This window comes from Poecilia reticulata, chromosome 5 (assembly GCF_904066995.2).
Source record: "Poecilia reticulata chromosome 5, P_reticulata-male-v2, whole genome shotgun sequence".
NCBI classification, from domain to species: domain Eukaryota; kingdom Metazoa; phylum Chordata; class Actinopteri; order Cyprinodontiformes; family Poeciliidae; genus Poecilia; species Poecilia reticulata.
Genome location: NC_088834.1, coordinates 29,292,472 through 29,319,206, shown reverse-complemented (window position 1 = coordinate 29,319,206; position 26,735 = coordinate 29,292,472). Strand labels below are relative to the sequence as shown.

General features: G+C 40.5%; 1 protein-coding gene and 1 long non-coding RNA gene across 10 annotated transcripts in view; both read right to left on the bottom strand.

Annotated features, from left to right (window-relative positions):
• iqsec1b (IQ motif and Sec7 domain ArfGEF 1b) overlaps window positions 1–26,735 on the bottom strand; it is a 77,012-nt gene that overhangs the window by 13,163 nt on the left and 37,114 nt on the right. For 8 of the 9 annotated variants that reach the window (XR_014087665.1, XM_008410363.3, XM_081607443.1 and 5 more), the window contains 4 exons: window positions 5,059–5,338; window positions 2,689–3,950; window positions 949–1,110; window positions 13–135 (listed from right to left, as the gene is read on the bottom strand). Coding sequence is in view for 8 of the 9 variants with exons in the window: in XM_008410363.3 (XP_008408585.2) it covers window positions 13–135; window positions 949–1,110; window positions 2,689–3,950; window positions 5,059–5,338 (1,827 nt within the window). In the remaining variant the exon portion in view is untranslated. Of the gene's footprint in view, window positions 1–12; window positions 136–948; window positions 1,111–2,688; window positions 3,951–5,058; window positions 5,339–15,957; window positions 16,199–26,735 lie in introns of those variants that run through there. The other variant, XM_008410364.3, reaches the window with a different exon arrangement.
• LOC145551757 (uncharacterized) lies at window positions 6,295–12,882 on the bottom strand. The gene is made up of 2 exons (XR_014087666.1): window positions 9,394–12,882; window positions 6,295–9,305 (listed from the first exon to the last, which is right to left on the bottom strand). It is a non-coding gene; the product is annotated as an uncharacterized LOC145551757 (long non-coding RNA).

Genomic DNA, 26,735 nt, shown 5'->3' with positions numbered 1-26,735 from the left:
GATGTTTCTCACCTGTACGCCTCGATCAGCCGCTCGACCTTCTGTGCCTCTCCCTGAACTCTGATGTGCGCCTGGAATTTCCGGAGCCCTTCATCCAGCTCCAGGCCTGAGAAGTCCATTTCATCCACCACACAACTGGAAAAAAAGGCACACAGATGAATGAAAGAATCAATAATGGAATTATCTTAAAGGTTTTTTTTTGTTTGTTTTTAAATGAACCAAATAATTGACTGGTGACCAGATTCAGATGCTTTTACACATGATGGTAATGATTAGTGATCACAAACTAAATATCACATTTTTCTATCACATTCGTTGTGCAACAAGGAACAACTTAAAACTAAAACTCAATATGTGCAGTTAGTTACCTGCAGTTGATCACTTTAAAGTGCAAAGCGAGCGCCGAAGTCTGTGCTCATTTTTAAACTTTTACCAATCTTGCACAGACAAAACACAAAATACTTCCAATTTACCACAATGTGTCTGTGCAAATGGCAAATGAATTCTATTCTATTCCACTCTGAATTGATGACTCCGACTCTCTAACTCAGACCTCACAAGTAAAGGTGGGACAGTATTCTCTGAATGACTTCTATATGTGTCAAACTGTTTTCTGTCCTCCATTGATTCGGCTGTGATAGAAGTGCTGTGTGTCAAGCAGGATTCATAGGAAGCATTCTGAAGCATCCTGTCCAAGTAGCACTTTAACGCAAAAGATCTCCAACTGAAGATCTTCTGCTTCTTCCTGAAAAGAAGCTGTGCATTTATCAGAGCATCATACCATTTTCTTGAGTACATTCTATTCCTGGTTATTTCACTTAAGTCCCAACCACATCTGGCATTAGAATGATGATCTGAGTTCATGCTCATGGAGGAAAACACACAGTTCTTTTGAGTTCAATCAAAAGCATCCAGAGCAACAGAAGGGGGGGAAAATGAATCACTCACTCAAGAACATCTCGGTTGAATTGTTTCTGTCGGTTGCCAAGGAATTCGCCAATCATCTGCCGACTCAAGCCTTTCCTCTGCAGGAGGAAGTGGGCAACACCCACCGGAGTGTCCGGGACGTAGCTTCTTTCAATCAGATACTGGATCCCCTTTTCTGGCTTCCTAGAGACACCGGAAAGAGAAAAAATATCAAGAGAGAGAGAGAGAGAGAGAGACACACACACACACACACTAAAAAAAGGGAGTGAGAATACAATCCAAATCTGTGATTATCCCAGTGCTCTCAAAGAAAAGTGCGTCAACAGAGGAACAGGATTTGGAGAGCTACGGAATGGGATGAGGAGTGATTTTCTGATTGTGGTGCTGCTCCCACATGATTACAAGGAACTTAAAAACTGACTCGGAAAGACACCAAATCCGCAATCATCTGTGATTAAGCAAAATCACCCTGGCCCGAGTGAACCCCTGGACGTGAAGTGGAGCAGAATGAGAACTCAGCACAAACCGAGCACGGATATAAATGCGGCTTATTCAGCCTCACTGCATATTCAATGGTCTTTTTACCACAAATGTAACAAACCGGAACAAATCCAGTCGGTCGTGACTTTTTATGCGGCCATCTAGACTCTGGAGACACCTAAACAAATGCTTTGAGGAAACAGTTATGTTGCTAAATATTATTTTATCAATCAAATCAAAGCAGCTTTTATCTGTATGCTGCCGAGTTACATTAATGTGAAAAGATGTTCAATATTATCTAACTATAAGAAGTGCTAATCAAACGCAGGCATGGCTCAATTGGTGACAGGTTATAGCAATATGCTAATACATCCAATACATTTATAAAAACATTATACCGAAGCAATATAATGCGCTCTATATTCCAAACACTTGCATTCTACTTCTCAATTTGCTCCAATTAAAGTTGGTTCCAAATGGGGCATACTGTGAAAACTGGCAACACAGTCACTGATTACAACATCGCACTGCCACACCCAGACAGCAGAGGGCGACACAGCAACGGGGATTCTACAAGCTAAGCTGGTTCCGTATATTCAGACCGCAAAATGGAGCGATTTATAATCAAACAAAAACAGAAAACAGATGTGAGACATAGCGAGGATCAGAAATTTGAAGAGGTAAACAAAAATCCACATGAAGATGTTGGAGAGGGTTAGTGGCAGGTGTTTTGAGGAAAAAGACAAAGACAGCATACTGGGGCCATTGTAGATAGAAAGAAAGGAGTATATTTCTGCCAAAAGCTCTGATTTTTTGAAATTGTCTAGAAAACACAAGGAAATTTCTGAACTCTAAAATTTAACAATTTGCTGTAAAAAAAAAATTCTAGAAAAATCTTGGAAATTTCTGAGTTGGAAAAGTTTTGTTTACAATACGTTTGGGCCTGGCAGGCTTAACCGAAGGTATCTTGGTGTATTATTTGTGCAGAACCTTCTTATTTTCCAGCACACACAAATGTAGGTACTGAACAAAATGGAGGTCAATTTGACTTGTGAAGGACACCATGAAGAGGCAAGGGTTGTGATTAAAGTGAGTCACATTCACAGTTATTTTATGAGGAATCAGGATAGTTGTTTTTGTTTGTCTGTTTTCTTATTTAGAATACCTTAAAAAAACAGGACATCTTTTATTATTTTACTATAGTTGTGTGCACCGAGTTGCTCTAATGTCTCATATTTTTGAGTTCTGTTATGCTTAAAGGTTTTAGTGGGGTGCACATACTTGTTGAAGAGATTTAGGCCAATGCGGTAGTGTCTCTTGCGAATGATGTCGTTGCTGAACGCTGGTGAGTCCCAGCTATTCCGAGTCTCCTTGTGGTACGTCTGTTTGCTGAGTGTCTGCTCCCTCAGGCTGTCTCTGGATGAGGACTCGGAGCTGCAGTTGATGGTGTCGTTGGAGTTTGATGTGCTGTTGATGCTGTCGTTGTCCCCATCGGAGAAATCAGACTCTGATTTGCTCTGGCGGTTGGGTGTACCATTGATAGCCAGGTGGGCTTCCAGCTGCCGGGCACAGTGACGGGAAGGGTCCTCTTCCCGGGAAGGTCCCCGAGGTGGCAGGCCATGGCCGATGTGTTTGGGGCTGCTCTGTTGGTTGCTGGGGCTCCTGTCATAAGCGCTCTGTCTCTTTAATGAGCTGCGGTCAGACCGGTCGCTCAGTTCCACCGAGCTGTCGCTGGGGGGCTCTATAGTCAGTAGGGGTAGGTGGTCCACTCGCAGACGCTGCTCCTGGCATTCTAAGGAAGGCGTGCTGCGACAGCTGGTATCCGTGTCCCCCTTTTCATCTTTGTGAGCAAGCGACCAATAGTCTTGGGAGGAGTTCAGGGAACGCTGGCGCAGGTCTGACTCTGTGCTGGAGGGCCGATCTACAGACTGAGAGAGAGGCAAGGGGGGCGATAGTTCTTCTTCATCAATGTAAAGGGTCACATCACTATAAGATGCAGTCATCTCATCTAGCTTGCGGTGATCTGAAGCGCTGTGGGAGGATTCTAACTGGTGGCTGAGCTCTCTGTCCGTATCAGGGTGGCCTCTTCCTTGCTCTAAAGTACTGTCTTCCCCGTGTAGACTGCGACAGTTCAGAGCGTCATCGATGGACTCGGCCAGAGATTTGACCTGCCTGGAGAAGGCATCTTCCAGTTCTGTGACGGCATATGTGAGGTCACTCTGTGTGCTTGGTATCTTCATTTGTACACCTCTCTCCCTGCCGTGTTCCGACTGCACCAGCGCACCCATTTTGGCGCCTTCGTCAGATAGAGAGACATGCTTTCCCTCGAAGTAAGAGCTGTGGACTTTTTCAGGTCCTTCAAAGGAAAGCTGCATTCTCATGTTGGACAGAACAATCCGTCTGGACATACGGTTTTCAGACATAGAACTTCGGAGACGCTCAAAGTTCTTATTCATTTGGTACTGGCGGAAGGCTGTTTGGATGGTACGTGCGGCATGCCGGGTTATGAAACGCCCGCCATATTTGCGTTCTAGCATCTCCACCTGCAAACAGAAAAAGAAGGATGGTCAGTAAGCTGTAGTCTCACTCTACTGGCAATTTTAGTCAACTGTGAGTAAGCAGCAAATGTGGGACTGAGTAACTGTATTGAAAGTCACAAGTAGGTCTTCAAACATTTCCACCAAAACCTCAAGTAAAGTCCCAAGTAAAGGCATAAAAGTTCAAAGCTGAGTCAAATCAGAGTCCAGTGTTTTTAAAAGTTATGGCATTGGGATTTTTGTGTTGGAGACGTAAACAGATGTGTCCATGTTTACCAAGGGTAAGAAAGGAAGTAGTTCTTGAGTTGGCCCAATGTGTTGACAGAGTATATACAAACTTCTCATAAACTGGCTGAAAGCATTAAGCTGTAAAAGTAACCTTCATCTCAAAAACATGCACCTTCTGGTGGCTGGTTGTTGCTCTGGACTTTATTTAGGAGGATTACTGGAAGAGGAACCGATGAATCGTTTTGCTTCCAGCTCAAAATTATATATTTTTGGTTCCAGCTCAAAATATACAAAAATTATATGCTTGTATATCACATATAATGCCAATAAAATACAATGATGACTGTGATTACAACGGGACAAAATGGGGAAAAGTTCGGGGGAAGTCAATAGTTTCACTCAGTCAGTCTAACAATGGCGGTGATTTTAAAATGTCTAGTAAAGTTTGACCTATTTACATGTTAAACACAAAATCAAATGGCACAATGAAGAGTCAGTGATGTAATAGTCCTAACTAGAAGAACTGAACATTTAAATCAATAACTGGAGACACAAGAAGAAAATCAAGTATGAGGGGCAGCAGAAAATGAAATGACTGCAGTCACAGGAGGCCTGCAGAGTCTTGCTCAGCTCTTTCTATCTTTCCTCATTTAAGGCATTGCTGACCAGGTCAACAGGGCCCACATTGATGACTTGTGAGCAAACAGAGAGATTTAAGGATAAAATGAAAAGATTGGGTGATGGACATTTAAAGTGGAGCTCAGGGTCTTTATTTTCACACAAGAACAAACTTTTAAGCAAACATGACAAGTGGACAAGACGGGTACCTATTTCAGTACATCATCAGCCACGGTAGGTTATGAACAGATTGTTCCCTCCCTCCCACCTGTTTGTCCTGGAGGTCTGACGAGAGCTCGTAGCTCTCCGACATTGAGCGAGAGCGCTTGATGGCCTCTTCCTCTGCATGCTTGCGGAGGATGGACTGGGAGTGCTGGAGCTTGGGTCGGCGGGGTCGCACGTGGCTCGGCAGAAAGATGTGTCCGTAGAGCTGGCTGTCTAGGTAGTCCAGGCCAGGTCTGCCGCCGTGGGTCACCGGCTTGCAACCATAGATGATGCAGGGATCCACAGATACGCTCACGTCACTGCCAGGGGGCTCACCTTCCACACTGCGAGCCACAAACACATTCGGATCAGACAGGTCCCTGGCCGAGACTGCTCACTGTGCCAATGAGGAACACATGACTGATGGAGAAGAGAACTTTGGCACTATAAATTCATGCAAGTGTATGAATTCATGATCATCTTACGCTCTCCTTGGAGGCAGTCCTAAATGACCAGGCAGCTGAAGTTCTAGTCTTCATTAGAATAAAACCAAAGAAATGTCAACAAACACTCAAATTATTGCAGTGTTATCGTCAATCAAAACCAAAGTGACTCGAGTGTATGTCGTCACATCCTGAATCCTAACATCCACACACATCCTGGACTCTCACGGCAGATAATTAGGTAAGCAGCAGCAATCTAGAGCAGAATGTAAAAAGCTAAATACTTGTGAAATATCATATTTCACCTTCCTTCATTCCTTACGCTGCTGTGATTAAGTGAGGTTATAGTATCTTCAGGTAGGTTAAATGTTTGTGGGGAAAAAAAAAATCAGGAGACCCATCCAACTCAGTCTGTTTAGCTTTATTCACAACAAGTTGTCCCTTACAGAGTCAATAAATAGTTCTCAAAAGTTTAAACCGGAAGTGATCTGCGCCATCTTAGTAGGCAAAGGCATAGATCAGGGGTCCCCAAACTTTTTCCTGTGAGGACCACATAACTTTTTCCTTCTCTGGTGGGGGGCCGGAGACAGTAACAGAAAAAGTGTGACGATTGTAGGAGTGCCTAAATGTAAAAATGTATTGTTTTCCAGAAAGCACAATCAAATAACATTCCCTGGGTTCTTCACAGAACAAAAGTCAGGAAATAAATAATAATAACACTATTAATTAAATAAATAATAACCAAATAACCCTCTCTTGGTTCTTCACAGAAAAAAATCCAGGAAGGATTATAGTTTGAATTTTCCGAACTATGAGCAGCACCGGATTATAAACCACAACCCCAAAGTTTAAAAAAAAAAAAAAAAAAACAGTAAACATACACATATAAGCCGCAGATATCTCTTCCGCTCCAGGTTTTTCACAGCGATGCAGCAGCAACAGAGAGGGGCGGACAGCCAAAATTTGAGTAATAACAGGTTAATTGAATATCACATTTTTTATGGTTGAAAAAGAAAAAGTTGCCAAGATTAAATTTAACTGAACTGATTACGGTAGTTTCCGAACGGTAACTGTAACAGTAAAAGTGCTGATCCTTCGTGTTGCTACTAGCATGTGCTAAATGAAAACGGGCGCCTTCTTCTTAGATTTCAACAGCAGCTTGCATCCATTATTGTTGCACTACTGCCATCTACTGGATCCTAATTCTCATAATGATCCCGGTATTATTTGAAAAAAAAAAAAAGGAAAAATCTTATTTTCCCCCTCAATGCTATTGAACTGATCAACAACATTCTCAAATTTCAATTCCCTATTAAAATCTAATTCCGTTTTAATGGGCGCTTTCTTCTTTTATTTCCAATTTTGACTTCCAATGATTCACTTCCTGCTAAAGAGCCCCCTGGTGGTTGAAGAAAAATCCACACATAAGTGGCTTATAGTCTGGAAAATACGGTATATGAAAAAAAAATCTGAATGCTCTCTGGTATTGTTCAGGGGGCCGGACCAAATGTGGAGATCCGCGGGCCGTAGTTTGGGGACCACTGCTCTTGATCAATGTGCGAGAGAAAGATACATGAACAAAATGGCTGCTGTTGGGATCGACCCATATGTGATGGAGAATGGAAACATGTCAGATGATATGAACGAGCCGCCTCCGATCGAGAATGACACAGTTTTAAGCGCTTCTAAAATGGCAAAAACTGACCAAAGTGCTGAACAATCATAACATAAAAACATCAAAATCAATCATATTTATTTAAAATTTGTAATACACAACTTGACAATTAGAAGGACCTCTCTCACACTCGCTCAAAAGCCAATGAAAAGAGATGGGATTTCAAGAACTACAGGAGATCTTTTCCTGCCAACAGTCACCGCCATCTACAATAACTCTTTGAAGAATTTAAGTTAATAGGAGTTACAACAACATTTAATTTCTCTTTGGCATCAGTAAAGTATCTTTGGATTTGAATTTCATTTGAACAAGTTAGAAGTTTGTCTTTATGATGGCACAGTAGTGGGAGAGCAGATGAAGCAGAATGAACATTTTAATTCATCATCTTCAAAGAACATGAAAAATCAGGAGATGAAGGAACAACGATGGGATTAGGAAACGCTGCATTCATATTCAGTTTCTTTTTACTTCAATACCCTAAAAATAAAAGTTAGTGTCATCAACTGCCTTTAGGAAACATATAAATAGAAAACAGAGTCTGTGTGTAATATGAGCACGAAAGCAGCTTTGTTTTTGTGCTCTGAATGTTCTTCAGAAAACATTCTAAATCTATCACGTTTATTTAATGAGGTTCTTCTTCTTAACTTACATCTGACCACAGTAGGCACCTAATAATTGTTTTCATGTCAAAATAAGAGTCAAAGTTAAATCATGTCACCAATTACAGTAAGACAAATGTGTTAGTAAAGTGAGGTTTTTATGAAAGAAAAGCTCAAATTGCTAAAACACAATATGCAAGAAAAGACTAGCAATAAAAGCCTGACCATGGTAAACGAGGTATTCATTAGCTAGTGAGCGTATAGTCGGCCTCATTCACTCTAAAGGGAACTGTAGTTGACAGTAAGCCAATTTGGAGCTAAAAACATAAAAGCTACTTTTGCAATTCAAAAATAATGAGCCGACTTTTACTGTAAAGGAGTTGAGTCACTGCATCACTGATCAAATTCTATCAGACTGCACAGAGAAAAGAGAGAGCGAAGGTCAGAGCAGCCGACCGACTCAGACGTTCATCCAGCCTCATTAAATGAATATCTAAACCAGGAAATTCCATCTAAAGCACAAACAGGAGGAGCAGAAGCAGTGAAAGTCCCATATTTAGTGAATATGTCAATCAACACAGCGGCTCATTTTCTCTCAGCCATTCTTTATTAGTAAGGCAAAAAACTGGATTCCCACCACAGTAAAGGGATGTTCTTGGAATAATGTACAACTAGAACTACCTCATATTCCACAGTCATTACCGCTTACATGGTAAGACAAAGTATATCACCAACTAATCAAAACTCACCTCTAGAATTAATTCAGATTTTATTTTTTAAATCTCAGGCTCATGCTTCAGTTTTGGGTGAGAGACATTTGGCTTTTTCTGACACAGTCTCCTCCTCACCGCTGTCCACTGACTGAGGGGACAAACAGATTCTCCACCTGACTGTTCCCACCTCTGCTGTAGATCGTGGTATGGTCCCATATCTCACATGATTGGCCACAGTGTCGCCATGCTTCCAATCAAAACACAGTGATGCTACAAGCAAGGCGGAGCCACTGAGGGTGAGAGCCGAGCAGCGAAAGGAAAAAAAAAATCATGCACGATGTAGGAACATCCAGCAAGCTTAGAAGTTCAGCCTCTAATAACCTTTTCTTGGTCCCTGGCAGGCATTTTTCTCTCTGTAAACACTTTTCTTTCAGATTTGACCTCTGCTAGGCTTTTCCATCATGTCTGAGCCGTTCTCTGCATAGGATGCATGTGTCTCATGTACACGTGGTTTCTCATAAGTCTTTAATAGAAGACCAGTTTGAACAGGCATCCAGACAAATGTTCATGCATGCAAGTCACACAACCTTAGAACAGCATAAGCATTCCTAGGGCATGAGGCAGAGAATGCTGAAGGTAAAAGCTTTCACTTCACCTTTTTGATAGTTATGTTAATGGTGACGGAAGTGGTGACAAAGGATTTTCTGTATGTAATTAAACTCTATAAATAAAAAGGTTTTACCCCACCTCCTCCATGTTTCAGTGTGCCAAGACTCAGCATGGTTGAAGGGATTAGTCGTGTGTATCCCTGGGATGAACTGTGATGTTTGTACAACCTTCCATACCAACGAAAAATGACTCGGTCAGAAAACGTTGTCGCCCTGTCATATAGACAGATATGGGTATTATTTTTTTTCTAAGGAAAATAAGATGAGCTAGGGTTCAAAACAGGAAAACATTCTATCTTACAATCCTTGAAAGTTATTCTTTAAGAAGATCACAAGCTTTACAGAAGCTCTGATATCTCTGCACACACGCCGTTTCCTTTTCTCCAAAGACGACAACTGGCGTGCCAGACTGTTTTTAACTAGAGCGATCTACAAAAATAGCCACGTCTCCGGAGGCGATGAGCACAGTGAGACCATCTGAACGGCTTGACTGGAACTGCTGATATGAACTTAAGCGTCGGGTCAGAGCAGAGCCTCCTGCAGTGTCTGCTTTCCCCCAGTTCACCTGTCCGCACAGAAGAACACGGCGGGAGTTTGGGTGGGAAGGAATGTGAATGTGATGTTTTAAAGAGAATGTTTTCCTTCCGCGATACATAAAAAATAAAACAAGAAAATAAATTAAATAACATGGCATCTTATTTTCATGCTAACGGACTAAACTGGGACTAATAAAACTCACCATGCACATAAACAACAGTTGGACAAAGAACAGGGTGAGATGTGCTGATTACCGTCAAGGGACTGCAGATGCAAATTAGCTTTTGCTAAGATTTGATGTAGCGCTTTAAATTGTGACATTTATGTTTGAGCTGTACATTGTCCATTTATAAATAGAGTTCATTATTGACTTCAGCCACTGTCTGAAGTCAGCCAATCTATGTATTAATCGGCTATGGACTGATGACCGGTTAATCGAAAAAGGAAGCAATGCAACCTTTTTTTGACTACTGAATACATTATGCCAAGTCATCCCTCTGTACACCCTCTTCTGAGTAGAGGTTGTTGCTGCAGGAAAGAGACACAAATCTATGTATTTTAAGCTTCAGTAGAATGTTTAAAAACAATAAAACATAAGGACAGAGATGTAAGATAATATTCTTGCTGATCTGTTTTTTGTTATTGAGTTTTCAGCCTCATACTGGACGGAGAAATGTTGGCATCTTTCTGAAAGTCTGCAATCTCAAACATGACTAAGCATGAGCATGACTTAATGACTTCTGGAAGCTGCTAAATGCAGTAGATTTTTTGGGGGGCTTTTTGAGAAAGGGGGATGGATAAATATACACAAATATCTTATGTTGATTTTTCTTTAAAAAAAAGAAAGAAAGAAAGAAAGAAAGAAAGAAAGAAAGAAAGAAAGAAAGAAAGAAAGAAAGAAAGAAAGAAAGAAAGAAAAGAAACTTGTACATAATTTCCCCTCTAGTTGGTCCTTTTGAGCTACACTGCCCAGGTCTAACCACATCGTTAAAATCCCAATAAAATCCAATAAAGTTTAATACCGGAATGAAAAAAATGTAAGAAAGATTAAAGATTAATTTATGAGTACTAACATACTAATAAACTATCATACATTTTGACTCGTGTTAAACTGCATCTCCAGTCTTCTTGTCAGTTACTATAGAGTACCAATAAGACAATCCCTCTGGGCTTTTCATTGCCACATGTTAGGGGGCCTTGGCAGCACTTGCTGACACTATTCCCAGGATCACAGAGAGCCAAAGCTGGGCACACAAGGCATATAATCTGCATGGCACACAGACAGAAGCCTGATCTAAAAAACAGTCCATTACAGGGCAGTCACATGTAAGGGGAAGTCGGTTAAACAATCCTTTTGTAGGCACACAACCTCCAGAGGTTTCATTTATTAACCCTTAGATGCATAAGAGGGTCAGGATAGCAAACCTGGATCCTGAGGAACTTAACTGGGAGGGGGGAGGGGTGCAGTAAATTGGCTTTTTATTTAATGTAAGCTCTGGAAAAAAATAACAGAACACTTAAAATGATCAGTTTCTCTGATTTGACTTTTTATAGATATATGTTTGAGTAAAATGAACATTGTTCTTCCATTCTATGAACTACTGACAACATGTCTCCGAAATCCCAAGCAAAATTTGGTATTTATTTGCATAAAATGAGAAAAGGTCAAAATAATGAAAAAGATGCAGCGCTTCCAGACCTCAAATAATGCAAAGAAAACAAGTTCATATTCATTCAGAAACAACAATGTGAATGTTTTAACTCAGGAAGAGTTCAGAAATCAGTAGTTGGTGGAATAAGGTTTTCAATGGGGTTCAGTGCAGTGGGCTCTTCATTTTATCCACAGCTGTATGTAAATAAACATTTATGCAAACTTTATAATGGAATCATCATGTCTATCGTTACAAAATAAACAATAACGATGTAAACTTTAGCTCGTATCTGGCAGAAATCTAGAAAACAAATGTTTCCAACCTTTGAAGTCTGTTTCTTTAAAATTACCCTAACCCTATTTGAAAAGAGTTGAAAAATATTATTTTTGGTAGCCACAGTTAGCGGCGTAAAAAATTAAAGGAACACAATATTGGCATGAAGAGGCCAGAATTTAGTAAGCATGGCTGTGAGCAGAGTCTCCTGACCTGATGGGTGTGAATGGGGTGCCATTGTCCCCTACAGCTTATAGTGGAAGAGTGCATCAGTGCAGCAAGGTTTCCTTAGTTATTGTTTAGTACTGGGAGACAACATTACCTGCTTTTTTCTGCAAAAAAGAATCTGATAATTGCTTGCGTGTAATGGGTTGTTGAGAGACAGAAGGAGGGGCTTGTGATTTGCTGAAAACACCACAGCTGCATATTTACAGTTCAAGCTTACAAAGTTAGCTCACTTTTTTTTTTTTACTTTTTTTTTCTATCTTTTTTAAATTACAGCCAAGAGCAATGCAGTGTGACATTGTTTAAATTTACACCAAATACAATACGGTAAAAAACCAAACAAAAAAAACCAAACATAATGTTAAATGTTAGCCTTCCTGTGCTTACTCGGTAGATTCTGGCACACAGTGGACCAAACATCATCAAAAAAAAAAAAAAGAAAAAAGGCGACCTTCATGGGTGAAAAATATAACAAAAGATAGACCATTTTTGAAGTAATTATGAGTTTCTGTGCATCACAAACAGCAATTTATAAACGAATAGGAGAATGACAACATTTCTAGGCCAACATGTTCGACCAATCGTGGATCAATACGGAGTCATGACATAGCTGTACTGACATCAGCAAAAGTGGAGTCAGGATGCAGCAAATCCAACGACGTGAACCGATGGCAGCATGCGGCCAGCCTCACGCTGGCCTGTGCATGGGGTGGAGACAACAACAACAACAGTCTTGATATGGTCCCTTCATCCTAAGCTGAGGGCACAAATGGCAGCTGCCATGACACCGCCTGCAGGACAGGAGGGGTGGGGGGATGGAGGGGGGCAGCTGCCAGACACCAGGCAGCAGTAAACAAGCCGCACTCCTCGCTCTCCACTTCCTACGTGTTCGAGTGCAAAGTTCTCCGGAGATGTGCAGGAATGACACGGCTGAAACGGCATGGAAGCAGAAGCGTGAAGGGTGGAAGGAGCAGCCCTACCTTCAGAGGAAGAGGGCGAGGGGAGCAGATTCCAGGAGGGACAGGCGGGACGGGAGGCAGCAGCTACAGAGAGGGAGGCAGCTCCTCTACCCCAATGAGCAACTCAACTGTCCACACCAGGTCTCTCTCTCTCAGCTTAACACCCACCCCTAACGCTCTCTCTCTCTCTCTCTTTCCCTCCCTCCCATAGGACGTGTGTGTGTCCAGCCAGATGCAGACTGGAGAGTCCTTGTTGCTTGCTGGCAGCGCTGCAAGGTCACAATTCTGTCTCTGCACCCAAAGAGTGACACAGCACCGAGACGGGCCTGCATGCAGGATTTATGATTCAGTCCTCTTCTCCCTGACTGGCGGTTGAATCTGCTGTAATTACGGAGACGAGCCGTGATGATGGCTCGTGTGAAATTGGATTGCAGGAAATTCTTTGCACACCTCTCTGTCAGTAAGGCTGGTTCTGGTTGGGATGGATGAACAGAAGCCAGACGCCTTGACGTCTGATCACACAGTAGATTCCACCGAGGAAACCAAGCAGGTCTGCTAAAAGCTCGTCAGTTTGGTACACAGAACCTTTATGACCTTGTCTGGAAAAACAATAAAAATATTAAAATATTGAGGGTGGTTTCACTTTTTCACACCTTTTTCACACAGGGCCATGTAAATTTGGATTGTTTTTTTTCTCCATTATTAATGAACATCATTTAAAAAAACTGCATTTTGTGTTTACTTGTGTTGTCTTTAAATATTTCAAACATTTATGTGTGGCAAACATGCAAAAGAGCAGGGAATCAGGGAAGAGGAAAACACTTTTGCATGCCACTGTGGCGTAGAAATGGTCGGTGCATGAGGATTAGAAACAAACAAAAAAAAAGACAAACTTTACATGTACCAGCTTCATTAAGACAGGAATACTTCAACCTTATCTTAATAGACGCTACTCGTCCAAATCTTCAAAATGTAGTCGCTCGACAGTCCAAATTTTAAAAACCAAAGACCGAAAATCACAGTTTGCTTGACATTAAAAATATTGAACCATTGACTTGTTCTTGCTCCAGAACGTAAGAGAGGACAACATTACACTTCACACCACATCAATTTTCCGACCTTTTGTTGAGAAGCACTAAGTTCCTCTCTAACCTTTCTGTTTTAGCTCCATCGTGTGTAAATGTGAATGTGTGTCAATGTACTGCTGACATGTTTGTTATCATGTGAGCATCTCCTGTGGCAGCCATCTTGTGTCGGCCCACCTCAAGCCCAGCTCTTTAGCAGGAAGTGAGAAAGTTCAGCTAACTAAAGGAATAAAAACACTTGCTAATCGTGCATTTGCTGAATTGACATTTCATTATTGATAAATAATTGTTATTATTTATGTGGACGTCAGCCCCTGTTTTCTTTTTTGCGAACTGTTGAACGTGTCAAAAAGAACTGATGGAACTGGGACGCCATTTTGAAAGCTGCCTGAAAAAACAATAAACCAGCTTTGTTGGCTCTGCAGCCCAGACTGTACAGCTTTACAAATAGGAGTTTGTAGGCAGAAGATCAACATATTAAATAAGAAATACTTTACTCAAGTTTAACTCTACCACCGGGGCAGTAAGCAGAAAAAATATGAAAATAGAAATTACAACACAGGATAAATAATGTTACGCAGTTCTTAAAAATAGGTTATTCCGATTCAAAGAAATGTACACCTGAGTAGGGTTATTTGAAAAAAATACAATATGTGCAACAGATTATTTACAGTAATTAAAAAAAAACACCACACAAATATAAACTGGGATATTATTTAAAATGAGAAAAAGTGCAAATCGCATAGATGTATTGATTTTGAGTTTCTTGGGAGCAGTAGAGTATAAATTATGTGTGTGACCAATCACACAAGAAAATATTAATATAATTTAACAAAGTTTCTTCTGAAGAAATTAGAATAAAAAAACAACAACTAGTTTTCGCATTGAGTAGATGAACCATTGCACAATCTGTGGTATTTATCTTTAAATCAAATCAGATGAAATGGGAATGAAATGGGCTCACCGGCCCAGAACTTCAAAATATAACATGGCTGCCAAGCATTAAACACAAAGAGATAGTTTCACTTAAATTACAAATGAATGCAGTGTTTGAAAACATAAAATGCAGACACACTGCCCACTCTGCTGGAAGGGCAAAAGTTTTCTGACTTATAATTAGAACAGGTTCAGCCTAAGACAAATAGAATAGAGCTCATTGGCTTTTAGCTAAAATTCCTGCTGTGCTTTATGTGAATGACCTAAAGTTAGCATCTAATAATAGGACAAAGCATTTCAACAAATGTCACTCTATAAATATCTAGAGACAGTGCAGGATGCTGAGTCATTGTGCCAACAAACACATTGTCAGGGTATATAAGAGAAACAATGACAGTTTGTTTATAGTCTAAAGAACTTAAAGAAACGATGAGAAACAAAGTCAATGACATCCAGTAATATGAAAAAGGATTTCAAAGTAATCTCTGAGGCTTTGGGACTCCAACGAACCAGTTAGTACCATTTTTCATAAATGGCAAAACTGAAACAGTGCTAAAGCTTCCCAGATCTTGTGTTTTGGACACACAAGATTCAAAACATTTAACAGCTGCTAGTGATGCTAAAGTTAGCATCTTCTTTATGACTTTGTGTCAACAACACGCTAAAGGGCTCTGTCGCCATTTTTTGATGACTTTGGACTGCATTCGCAGTCTAAAACATTTGGACAGATCAAACCTGAACTGAGTGCCTTCACTCAGAGACTCTTTAAGAGAGTCTGAGATTCATGAAACTCTTATTTTATGGTGAAAACACAGAGAGAGAGTATTTACAATGCTTTTTTTCCACCAGCAGCATTCGAGGAAAAGACGAGCTTAAAACTTAGACCTAGGCTGGAATATTTTCCACTGACAGTGGATTCTCTGAAAACATGGTTTGTGACTTGTGAAAATAAACAAAAACAAAACAACGGGAATTCTTTCTAAAAAAAAAATCAATCTTATCTGGTCCTGCTAATCGTCTTAGGAGCAGCTCCTTAGACCTCTGTCAATCTGTCCTCCAACCCAAATTATATTTCTGCAAACAGCAGAAAGGCCGTTTTTTTTCTTTTCTGAAAGCTTAGAAAGCAAAGCGAGTCGGCAAGCAAGTGATGATCAAACTCAAGAGACAGAAGAGTGAAACCCCAGAGATGAAGACTTACTGTGTACCCTGGCTGGCATGGAGTAGCATTAATATCCTGAGTGAGCGCCTCTATCCAACAGGGAGGAAGTCTGCCAGGGGTCGCGCCCCCTGTAGCACTGGCACTAACAGGTCTGTCACCACGGCAACTGTAACAGCAGCAAGTTTGTCTGTCTTAACATTGCAGATGCACTGTATAGAGAGCAAGAGAGAGAGAGAGAGAGAGAGAGAGAGAGAGAGAGTGGATCCCACTTGTTGGGCTCCTGCCACTGAGCCTATAGGATTACTGAAAATGGGATTTCCTCTAATGGCTCCCTCTGACAGGTGGCGTCCCTGTTTAACTTAAGTTGTGTGTTGGCTTATAAAAAAAGAAAAAAAAACACACACAGCTGAGCTTTAGTGAGTTTTTCTTTTCTGCCTGCTGGAAAATACGTCCATTTTCTCTGTTGAGCTTGATTGTCTCAGATGCTTCTGCAGAAGCATTCCTGTTGTTGGGGGGCGGGGAGGAATACTGTTTCTAGAAAGACAGCTGGTCTTTGTGTTGCTAGTTTTTCATTTACTCTGAAGATAAAAAAACTAACATTTTTGGACAAAGTGACAGTTTTGTAGATCAAATCAACATCCTCATGTATCCTCTTACTAGAATACATTTTTTGAGATGAGCATGTCATATTTTTGAAAACTGCTTTTTTGCAGGGGTATAATATTAGAGATTAACATACACACACTTTTAAAATGATTGTTTTATAAGCTCAGTCTCATTTCACTTGAGAACAACAGAGCTGAAAGTCAGTGATGTAACCCGACTGCATGGCTGTGTTGGCTCATCCTCACTCTGAGAATCTACTGACTCTGAGATTTAAGCTTTCTGGGAAGTACAGACTTTCTGCCTCGCGTGACTACAACACAAAACGCCACAATGTGATGATCATTGTCGGATCGTCACAAAAACGTGACGACCTGACAGCTTCATGTTGTAGAAATCTGCTCATCATAGAGCTAAGAACATCATAGATCTGCATCACGACGGCAATCAATATTGAGATTAGGGGAGATCAGGAAAGGAAGAAAGATTTTTCAAGGCTCCAGAGCTTTGAGGTCTGTGTAAAGCTGTAGGAAATCTAAGATAATAGTGTTAAAATGTTTCCATGTTGGTTATTTCATAAATCTTTTTTTAAACCTTTAGGCCAAAGTCTGCAACATGAGGCTCTGAAGGCAAATGTAGCTCATTCGACCCTCCACTGTGACCCTTAGTTACTTTGGCCAAAGATGTTAACGAATGCAACACTAATTTCAGACATTCTAGCTTTAACATTGTTTCCTAAACGTTGTTAATCACAAATGAGGACGACTCAGAGGACTGACAGTGGACTCAGGACTTTGTGAACTGGTGCCAGCTGTTGAGCTGTACACACAGTAACTTACTGCGCATGTGTTGGATGAGAGGTAATGGGAGGCAGGGAGACCACAATAGTTGTGCTATGCGGTTGGAAATGTCCATGTTGCTGGTTATGTGAATGGCGACCATGAAAGTGTGGGCGCCAAGTAGCAGAGAATGGCCGCTGCTGGGAATTACTAAGTTCTTTCGACGTTCGGTGAGAAGACGTCTTACAAAAGTTGGGAAAATGAGATTTAAATCTGGAGACTCATTCATTGCAGACTTGAGAAAACAGAAGCGGAGATGAGCGGCTGCATTGTCGATATCAGGAAACTGCTGGAAATCGCAGTGGAACATCTCAACGCCAAAACTGTTCTTCTGACCAAGAATCAGTGTGTTTAGAAGAAGGAAGAATCTACATTTCAACACTTACACCTTACTGTAAGTGTCAGACAGGGCGATGGATTATATTACTGAATTTGAAAGACGAGAAGTTGGGTAAGTCCAAAACGGAACTGCCAGATGCAGTGTTAGCATTCAAGCTCCTAGACACGGCAGGACTAAACGTCAGACAAACAGCTAACTCTTACCGCCTGTTCCACCGTCTCTTTCGACAACGGAGATGAACAGAGAAATCAGCTGTTGGTCCACACCCAGCTGATTAGCTTAGCCCTGACTTGTGAACGACTGGTCATAAACTCACAAATTACTTTCTTTTTTCCATTCTAAGAACTACCAGGTCGTACTGACAACACACTTTGTTGTGTAAGATTTTACTGCTAGAGAAAAATGCTAATTTAACTATTTTTAGAATCAGTGAGGGTTTTTTTTTTCAAACTCGAGTCAGAGGAAGCTTAGAGATGAAAGAGGCTCCTTAAACATGTCTGTCTCCTATGATTGGTCTACACCCATTGGTGGTTCATTCAGTAACACAAGTTGTCCTAGCATGCTAAAGGCTAATATATAAGATGACACAAATAGGTAAAATGTGAACTCTGCATTTTATCTTAGGGAAACCATTATATTTCTCTTTCGTGTGACATCATCTCTACTTCAAAACCTCAACACTACAAAACTGTTTGAAGGACATAAAATTAGAATTGTAGTTACTTTGGAGTTAATAAAGAGATATCGGAAATGGCCAAAATTGGTACGTTCTCACCAAAGCTAAAATCAGCTCCAAAAATTGTGATTGTCCCTGATCTAAAAAAAAAAAACAACCATGACATCATAATAAAAGTAGCATAGTTTTATCAGCTCATGAAAGTACAGGAAACAATGCTGCATCCTGTAAGCAGTTCACTGATCTCCAGGCGTAAAAAGGGAACATCATTGGTCCTCATGACTGCCATGTCATTTTATCAGAAAAACGTTTTATCCCAGGCTTCACGACGTCACCAATTGTTCTGGCGCCGCTGCTGGTGCTAAATCCGGAGAAGTGAAAACAGAGGCATTGGACTAGTGGACGCAGAGTAAGACAACACCAGCCACGTCAACGCGATGATGCTAATGAAGATAAAGCAGCTTGTAACCTCCGTAAGCCTCTGAAAGCGGGGCAGCTTGTGACATCACTGCACAGGATCAGCTGCTGCCCCACACAACAGAGGGGGAAGATGACAACGCTGCTCACTACACAAACAGACCTCACCGGAGAGCTGAAGCAAAGAACCACAGGCCCTTCTGTTTCTGTCTGCTGAGGCTTTTAAAAACATAAACTTCATGTGCCGTCAGCACAGTGTCCTAGCTGTCCTTAAGACTGACGCTATCTGTTTGCACCAGAAGGGACTTTTATCAGGTAGATTGTCAAATTAAAATCACGTCTGATCATTTACTCTCTGATGTTCCTGACCTCAGAAACGTCAAACTTAATCAGGGTGCCAAAACTTTTATGAAGGTGTGAATTTTTCTTTTACATATTCAATTTTTACTTGGTTTTATCACAGGAAGCTACCTTGAGATTCTTAAAGAAACAAGATTAACTTTTGCATTAAATTATTGTAAGCTTCCAATATAGTTTCTTAAGCTTAAATGAAGCTCATATATTCTATACTTGTATCCAAATAGAATTACTTTTAGCATCATATTGAAGAAACAACAAAATCAAGGTTTAAATACTTTTATTAAAGTCTGATACATATTTGTTAAACAAAGAAGCAACTTAAAAAGGTGTGTGCTTTAGAAACTGTTTTTTACAGGAAATGTTTGAACCTGCAGGAGCTCAGAGCTGTGACAGGAAAGAGGCCCCTCGCTTCAAGTGCTCTAAGGGGCAATTTTAGACATACATATATGGAATTTAAAGGTTAGTTTTTTTAACACCTAGAATGTCGGCTAAAAAGACCCTTGACCGACTGAAGGGGAAATTTGAAACTTGCCCTTGGAAAATGAACAAACGGCAACTTAGAGATGCGTCTCTGACTTGACACACACCTTCACCCTTTTTGACCGTCTCTTGACCTTATGTTTGGACATCACCCCTCGTTCAATGTGTTTTGGAAATAACCTGATTGTCTGTTTTTGGAATCGATTGACGTGACTCTCTAGCAACAGAAATGTCCCTTTTCCCACCTGCGTGTGTGTAAGGACTATAAATCTGGGATGTAACTTTACTTTTATCAGAGCCTACTCTGACATTGTCAAGTGTCTCTCACATCTGCAGATGTTATTAAAAGCATTTGTTCCTGAAACTTGATTCTCAGCAGCCTTATTTTGAAAAATCATCTTTTAAAGATTTTTCACTCCACAAGATAGTCACGTCTACGTACCAGTAAACATTTAACAGGTGAAATGCAAGCTAGGGATTTTCATGTATGGAAGACCAAATCATACACTCAACAGAATGGCGCAATGTGGATGCAGTTTTGTAATCAGAGACCAACAAGATAGGTGTGATTAAGTGTGTTATCAGTAGCATCAGAAAGCGTCAGTGGTAACATCTTGAGTACCAGTGTTGTGCATGAATGCGTTCATTAGTTGAGCTCAGTTTGATCTGAATAATGCAATTTTTTAAATGTGGAACAACAAATGAATGCAATTTATCTTGACATACTTTAGTGGCTCTCTGATTTACACTGTGTTGTTGAGGGCAAACTTTGGGTATTTCACACTGAAAGAGTTGCTGCATTTCCCCTCAGTGTGTGCTCTGCTCCAGCTCTGCTGCCAGCTCCTCAGCAAGGGGGGGAGCTGCTGACTGTCCTAAATGGCACTACAAGTCACCATATGGCATCCAGAGGTGGGCAGAGGACCCAAACATTTTAGTAAAATTAGCACTATTTCAATATTTTTTTACTCAAGTTAAAGTAAAAAGTAGCCGTCCGAAAAATTACTCGATTAAAAAAAGTATTTTGTAAAAAAGTCTCGTCAAGTACTAACTGTTCACATTATTAACTTTATATTTTTTAAAATATTAAATTAAGTGGACATTTTTGGTATTTTAATGACAAACATGAAATAATTTATATAAGTAACAAAAAATAAAATCAGGCAAAAGTATTCCAAATTAGTTTCTTTCAATAAAAAATCTTATGAAACTTTAACAAAAACTGCAGCTGTGTGTCTGTGTGGTGAACGTTTGGTTAAAATGTTTATTCTTCATTCAGTGGATAGAAAATCCAGAAATTTTCCTCAAGAGCAGAACTACTTAATAAAATGACTCAAGTAAAAGTAAAAAGTACAGAGAACTAAAAATACTAATAAAAGCAAAGTTTTCAAGTAAATGTAACTGAGTAAATGTAACTAGTTACTACCCAACTCTGGTAATCCCACACCAAAAATGATATGGACGCTATAATAAACGTAGCTGTTCCTGCTGTGTTACTAACTGGCCACTAGAAGGCGTCCTTGTTCCAGTGAACAGGCCCAATGAACTCCAGCTGCCTGATTAAACAGTACAGGAAGAGCGGCGGGCATTATGCACTCGTCCATCCTCTGAAAACAGCACACCGACTGTGGAAGGAGACTTCCACATATTCCATATGCTCCACATGCTCTGCCTGTGATACGGGTAATAAGAACAGGGCTTGTTCTCAGCCGAGGGAGCAAAATATGCCTTTTTATTCTTGGTCACTTTCATCTAAATCAATTCCTCCTGTAATTTTTTTCTCCCCCTTTTCTTCTCCCTCCAGTTAAAGTTGGGCATAGTCAAAAACGTAGATGGTGGATGGTGGGTGGGGAGGTATGCATCTCCATCAGCCACTCAGGGGAGCTCATTAAAGCCGCCCGCAGCCCAAAGGCTTGGTGTTGAGCTGGCACCACTTCTGACACCAAATCAGTACCATCAGCATTTAAGCCAGAGAGAGAGAGAGAGAGAAAGTATCCTGACAGCCTGTCACAACAACAAGGTGTCCAGATGGAAAAAATTAATAGGCCTACTGCTCTTAGCAGACGCTTCTGAGAGTGGCTGCATAGATTCACTGAACAAACCCAGGCTTTGAATTCAAAGAACAAAAAGCCCGAATGACGACAGAGGCAGCAGACACGCTGATATCATCAGTCAAAGAAATCCAGCTGTTCTTCAGAGGAACATCTGGACTGGAGCCTCGCCGGCTAAACGGCAAACCGAGCGGCGGTGAGGCAGGGCATGCGAAAGACGTATCACTCTGAAGGATGCCTGTCGCGCAGCATCTACGGCGTGTTCAGAGCATCACCACGGCAACAAGCAGCAGATGTTTGTGTACAGAAGCAAAGGCGGGTTTAATGAGTGTTTACTGTCCTGTGCAAAGAAATGTTGGCTATGCGCCGCTGTCAGCCGACGGTGTGTACAGCCTGAAGGATGAAACCGGATACAAGCAGAAACAGACTGAGTCGTTTTAAATATCAGCGTGTACCAGATTCCCTTTTATGGATTGTGCCTCGCAAAATTATTCATGTCCTCTTTAACACTTTCACGTTTTTGTCACATTTCAACAACAACAAGCTTCTGGATTTTATTTCGATTTTCTGTGATAGGCAAATGCAAAGCGCATAACAGTGAAGTGGAGGGAAAAAGTGTGGAAAGTCATGACATTCATTGTTCTCTGATTCAGTACTACTCCCATTAGCTCAGGTTATATCAAGTCAAGAGATTTGTTACCATAGTTACACAGATGAAGCGTAGCAGTGACGGTCTACGTTAGAATGTCACTAGGTGACTATGTATCCCAATGCTGAGTTGCCATAACTTTCTTCAGCTGACCAGAAACAAAACTGAAGTTATTCATTTTGGACGGTTGCTTCTGCTTCTACAACTTTAAAAACTGACCAGGACCCAAATCCGGACGCAGTGATGATCTCAGACCTGGATCTTCAAAGACACATAAAGACAGTTAGAAAGTTGGCCTTCTACAGTGTCTTCACAGTTCTGCCCAAAAGATCAATCAGATATCTGAAGCTGCTGCAGTGAGAACAATGTGGATTAGATGTGTTTTCTCAGCTTCCTCAATACTTAAGAGCAATTCTGCTTTATATTGTTATTTCACATGCATCCCAGTTTTCTCTGCCAAATTTTTTTAATGTCTAGAATGACAAAGCGAAGGCCGATAACAAAAAGTCGGCCACTTGCAGCTCCAGAGGAGACTGATTGATAGAACACAACGATCGATAGATTTAATGACTTAGAAGCAGAACTTGCATCTTTATCAAATCTTACTGACCAAATTAAGGATGTGGAAGATGGAGGCGCCTCCCTCAGAGCTGGGATTCAGGCAGAGGATGAGGCACTGGGAGTGAAAATGATCGATATACAGTTTAATTTAATTTCCCTCTGGGACCAATAAAGTATTATTACATTTGAATTGAACTTGATCAGCCTGCCAGCAGTTTCCTCTCCTCCATGAGGATAAGCCGATCTACATTTTCCCTGATAACTTGACAGAAGTGATAAAGCAGCAGCAGGCTTTTGATTGTATTGAGAACTGGCTGTGAGTTGCTGGAGACATTCCCCTCTTGTGGGCTGCAAAGGGTTTTGGCAGAAACTTTAACTGGACATAGAACATCTGGAAGTCACTGTTATGTGCTTTTTGTTTATGATCGTTGGTGTATTTTACCATTTATGTTTGCTGAATGTTAGTGGGTAGAGGAGCTTTTGTCCAAAGCTGGCTTGGCGTTTCTAAGGCCCGTGCGACCCGGCTACCTCAGAATGCAGGTTTTCATTCTCACTGTTTGGGAAAGTGGGATCGAGGGAGGCAGATCATTTCTTGTAGATCTTCTTGTTGGAATTTGTATTATTTCTCTTTCATGCTTTTTTTCTTTTCTTATTTGACTTTCTAAATTGATTTAGATTTTTTTCAAATTTAATATCAAATGTAAGGTCTTCCAAATTCAGTGCTCTTCTAACTGAACATTGCTGGAGAGATCTGAAAAGACATGTTTCACACAACCTGATGCAGATTGAGAAGAACAAAAAAGAATGGGTGAAGCTGCCTTAAAGGCATCCACGATTAGTTGAACATGTTAGCCTATTAACTTGCTGTTTGTAATATGAAAAACACATGTTTACTTCAAAATTTTACATCTTTACGAAAGAATGTAAAAGATGTATATTTTTCACCCTTGGAAGTCGCCATTTCTTTCACCTGCTCAATGCATGCTGGGTTGATGACGCGGTTAGGTCCGCTCTCTACTGGAGAGCGTGCAGGAAGGTTAACTTTACCAGAATGAGCTCCAGTTCAAATTAAAATGGCTTAACAATGTTACTCATTGCTTTTTGGCTGAATTTAGAGCTAGCGCAATTGGACCTAGCGTACGTCATTTACCCAGACTGCACTGCAGCATAAACAACATGCCGACGTTCATGTGGCAATGTTTGATTTAAATTTATGAAAACCAAACAATCTATGGTATTTTTACTGATGTTTTTTTCACATTTAGAATAAATATTTCTCAAAGTCTTGTTGCATCTAATCGTGAATAGATAGGAGTCATCAGATTAAAAAGAAACTTGAGGCTGCAGTTGCTGTCAAAGGTGAACCAACAAAGTATTAAGAAAAGGTTGCAAATGCTTACATAAAATTGATTTATGTGGGGTATTTGTGTTCAGTATTTTGAGGGAAAAGATGAATTTACAGAACGCTTTCTTTGAAAGGAAACAGATTAAAACAACATGAGCTCGCTCCGCCAAAGTCGCTCCCGTTGCTGTGACGTTGCTGCCACATTGCAGAAACCTGTCACCGACAGTGAGTGGCTGAAATATGGCTGCTTTTCAATCCCGAGCACAATGAGAACACATCACAGGAGATGAGCTGCCGCAGAGTACCACCGACAGCCATGATGTGCCTGCTTATGATCTGAGTTGTTCAGATAATTTGATATGAATTTCTAAAAGGCCATCCGTCTCTAGTGGCATTATTACTTCAGCTGAACAGTCTATCAGACAGACACTTTTACAAGTTAAACTTGAGCAATCTATACAACATGGAACCTATGGACTCACTGCCATCAACTCCATCTTCCTCAATTTATTATTTTTCTCTTTCTCCATGTCTTATTCTCCCTAAAAAAGCCTTACCTTTCATTCTTAAGTTTTTTGCTTGTTTGCCGAGCTAAATAAAAGTATAATAAAACAATCATTTATTCAAAGCCGGTCGCCCATAGCTTGTTTTTTTCCTGGTCTCATATACCCAAAGCACAGTCATTTCCATACAGTGACATTAGAAGCTAATCAGACATTAAAAGGCTTTTTATTAGGGCCAGAAAACACAGAGCGGTGTGTGGAGACCGCTGACAGCAGCATACTTCCCACTAATTAACGAGTGGTCCACCACCTGCCCCTCAGTAATATCGTTATCCTTCTGCTCATAAAACACGCTTGTAGGCAGCTGCTCCTGGTTTTTAATCACTTTTGATGGTTGGTCCTGCGAGAGTTAATCAGTGGCAGTAAAATCACTCGTTCAACTTTCTGAGTCTTCAGTCTTATTCGAACTGTTATCAGATAACTTTAATTTCAACAAAAACTATTGTGTTCTTGGATCTACCTTAGTTTTTGCAATCCCTGTTGTGAGCTCTGAGTATGTGCCCTCAGCAATTTGATGGCAAGATAAATAGAACAATAGACAGTATAAGGCCACATTTGATTTTCTTCTTTGGCTACACTCCCTCATTTCTGGTTAAAACTGAAAATTGTGTATGAATCTTACCTTCATTTAAATATGAGGTCCATGCACCTATATTTAAATGAATATCCATGAATATCTGTCACTGTTGTTAAAAAAAGTCCTAGTTTATTTTGTATTTTTTGTCAATGTCAAGAGAATGGGCATGGACACAAGCATCGTTTTACTTCTCAGGTTTACAGGAGAGGCACTGACTGCCATAACCGCCCGCCGATGAGCTACCCGGACACTGGAACATCGTTAATTTGGAGTTGGGTTGGATTTAAGAGTTGGGATAATCTTTTTGTCCCCCCTGAGGTCATTTAAAATAAATCTGAACATATTTTGAATATAATTCTCCTCCTACAGTAGTAGTTGCAGGGTTTCCCCCAGTGTATTATAAGCCTGGCGGGCCACCAGGCTTTACTTGTGCCCCCACCAGGCTAAGCATTGCTTATTTATTTACATTTATTTTAAATACTTGCATTTTTTAAGACTTTATAGTTGGTGTTCAGGTATTAATCTTCCAATAACACATACTTATCAAGTGATATTTTCAAATGTCCTGTCAACAATAAACGTATTTTTAACTCAAAAACTCGACGGGCTGCTGGATGAATGACTGTCGTAGCACCCAACCACCGAGCTTAGCAAGTTTTCTGGGGGAAATCTCGAGTTGGTTGAGCTCGTTTGTCTTTGGGAAACTCACGTCCAGAGACTATACGTATATATTCTGTAGCTTCTAGTAAACTGCTGTATTTTGAAGTCTCATTTTGATGAGTTTTTTTTTTTCAGTTGCAATCAAATAATCTTTACATATTATGAAATGTTTTAGCTTGTGGATAAGATGTTGTTGTTCATTATACTATGTCTCAAAGTCTCTCCTTTCTGTTGCCTAGAAGTCCAAATCTGGAGTCCATGGCAGTCATGCTCCCATGTGCATGCAACTTTAAAATCTCACATTGTATTATCATTATAGGACACGGTCAAGTCTAATGTTCTCGAATTTCGTGACATCTCAAAACAGCACATATGAGTAATAAAAGGTTTTGCCACTATAATGCATAAAGAAACGGGCCTCATCCATCCAAGACCCAGTGCAGGAGTAAAGAGGAAATGGTCTTATAGTGAAACAGTGAAATATTGTTCTGTGTAAGTAATCCTCCCTAACGCATGAGAATGGTGGGGGGATGGGTGGGTTTTTACAGATTATCCATCCTTTCAGATGCTCCAGTCACCATTTGCATAATTCCATATTGCCCTTGTTTGATTATAAATGTCTGGCAAGAACAAAGAGTCTGCTCTCTTTATCTCTCAACAGTAACTGTCTTCCTGGTCACAAAACAAAACAAGAGACTA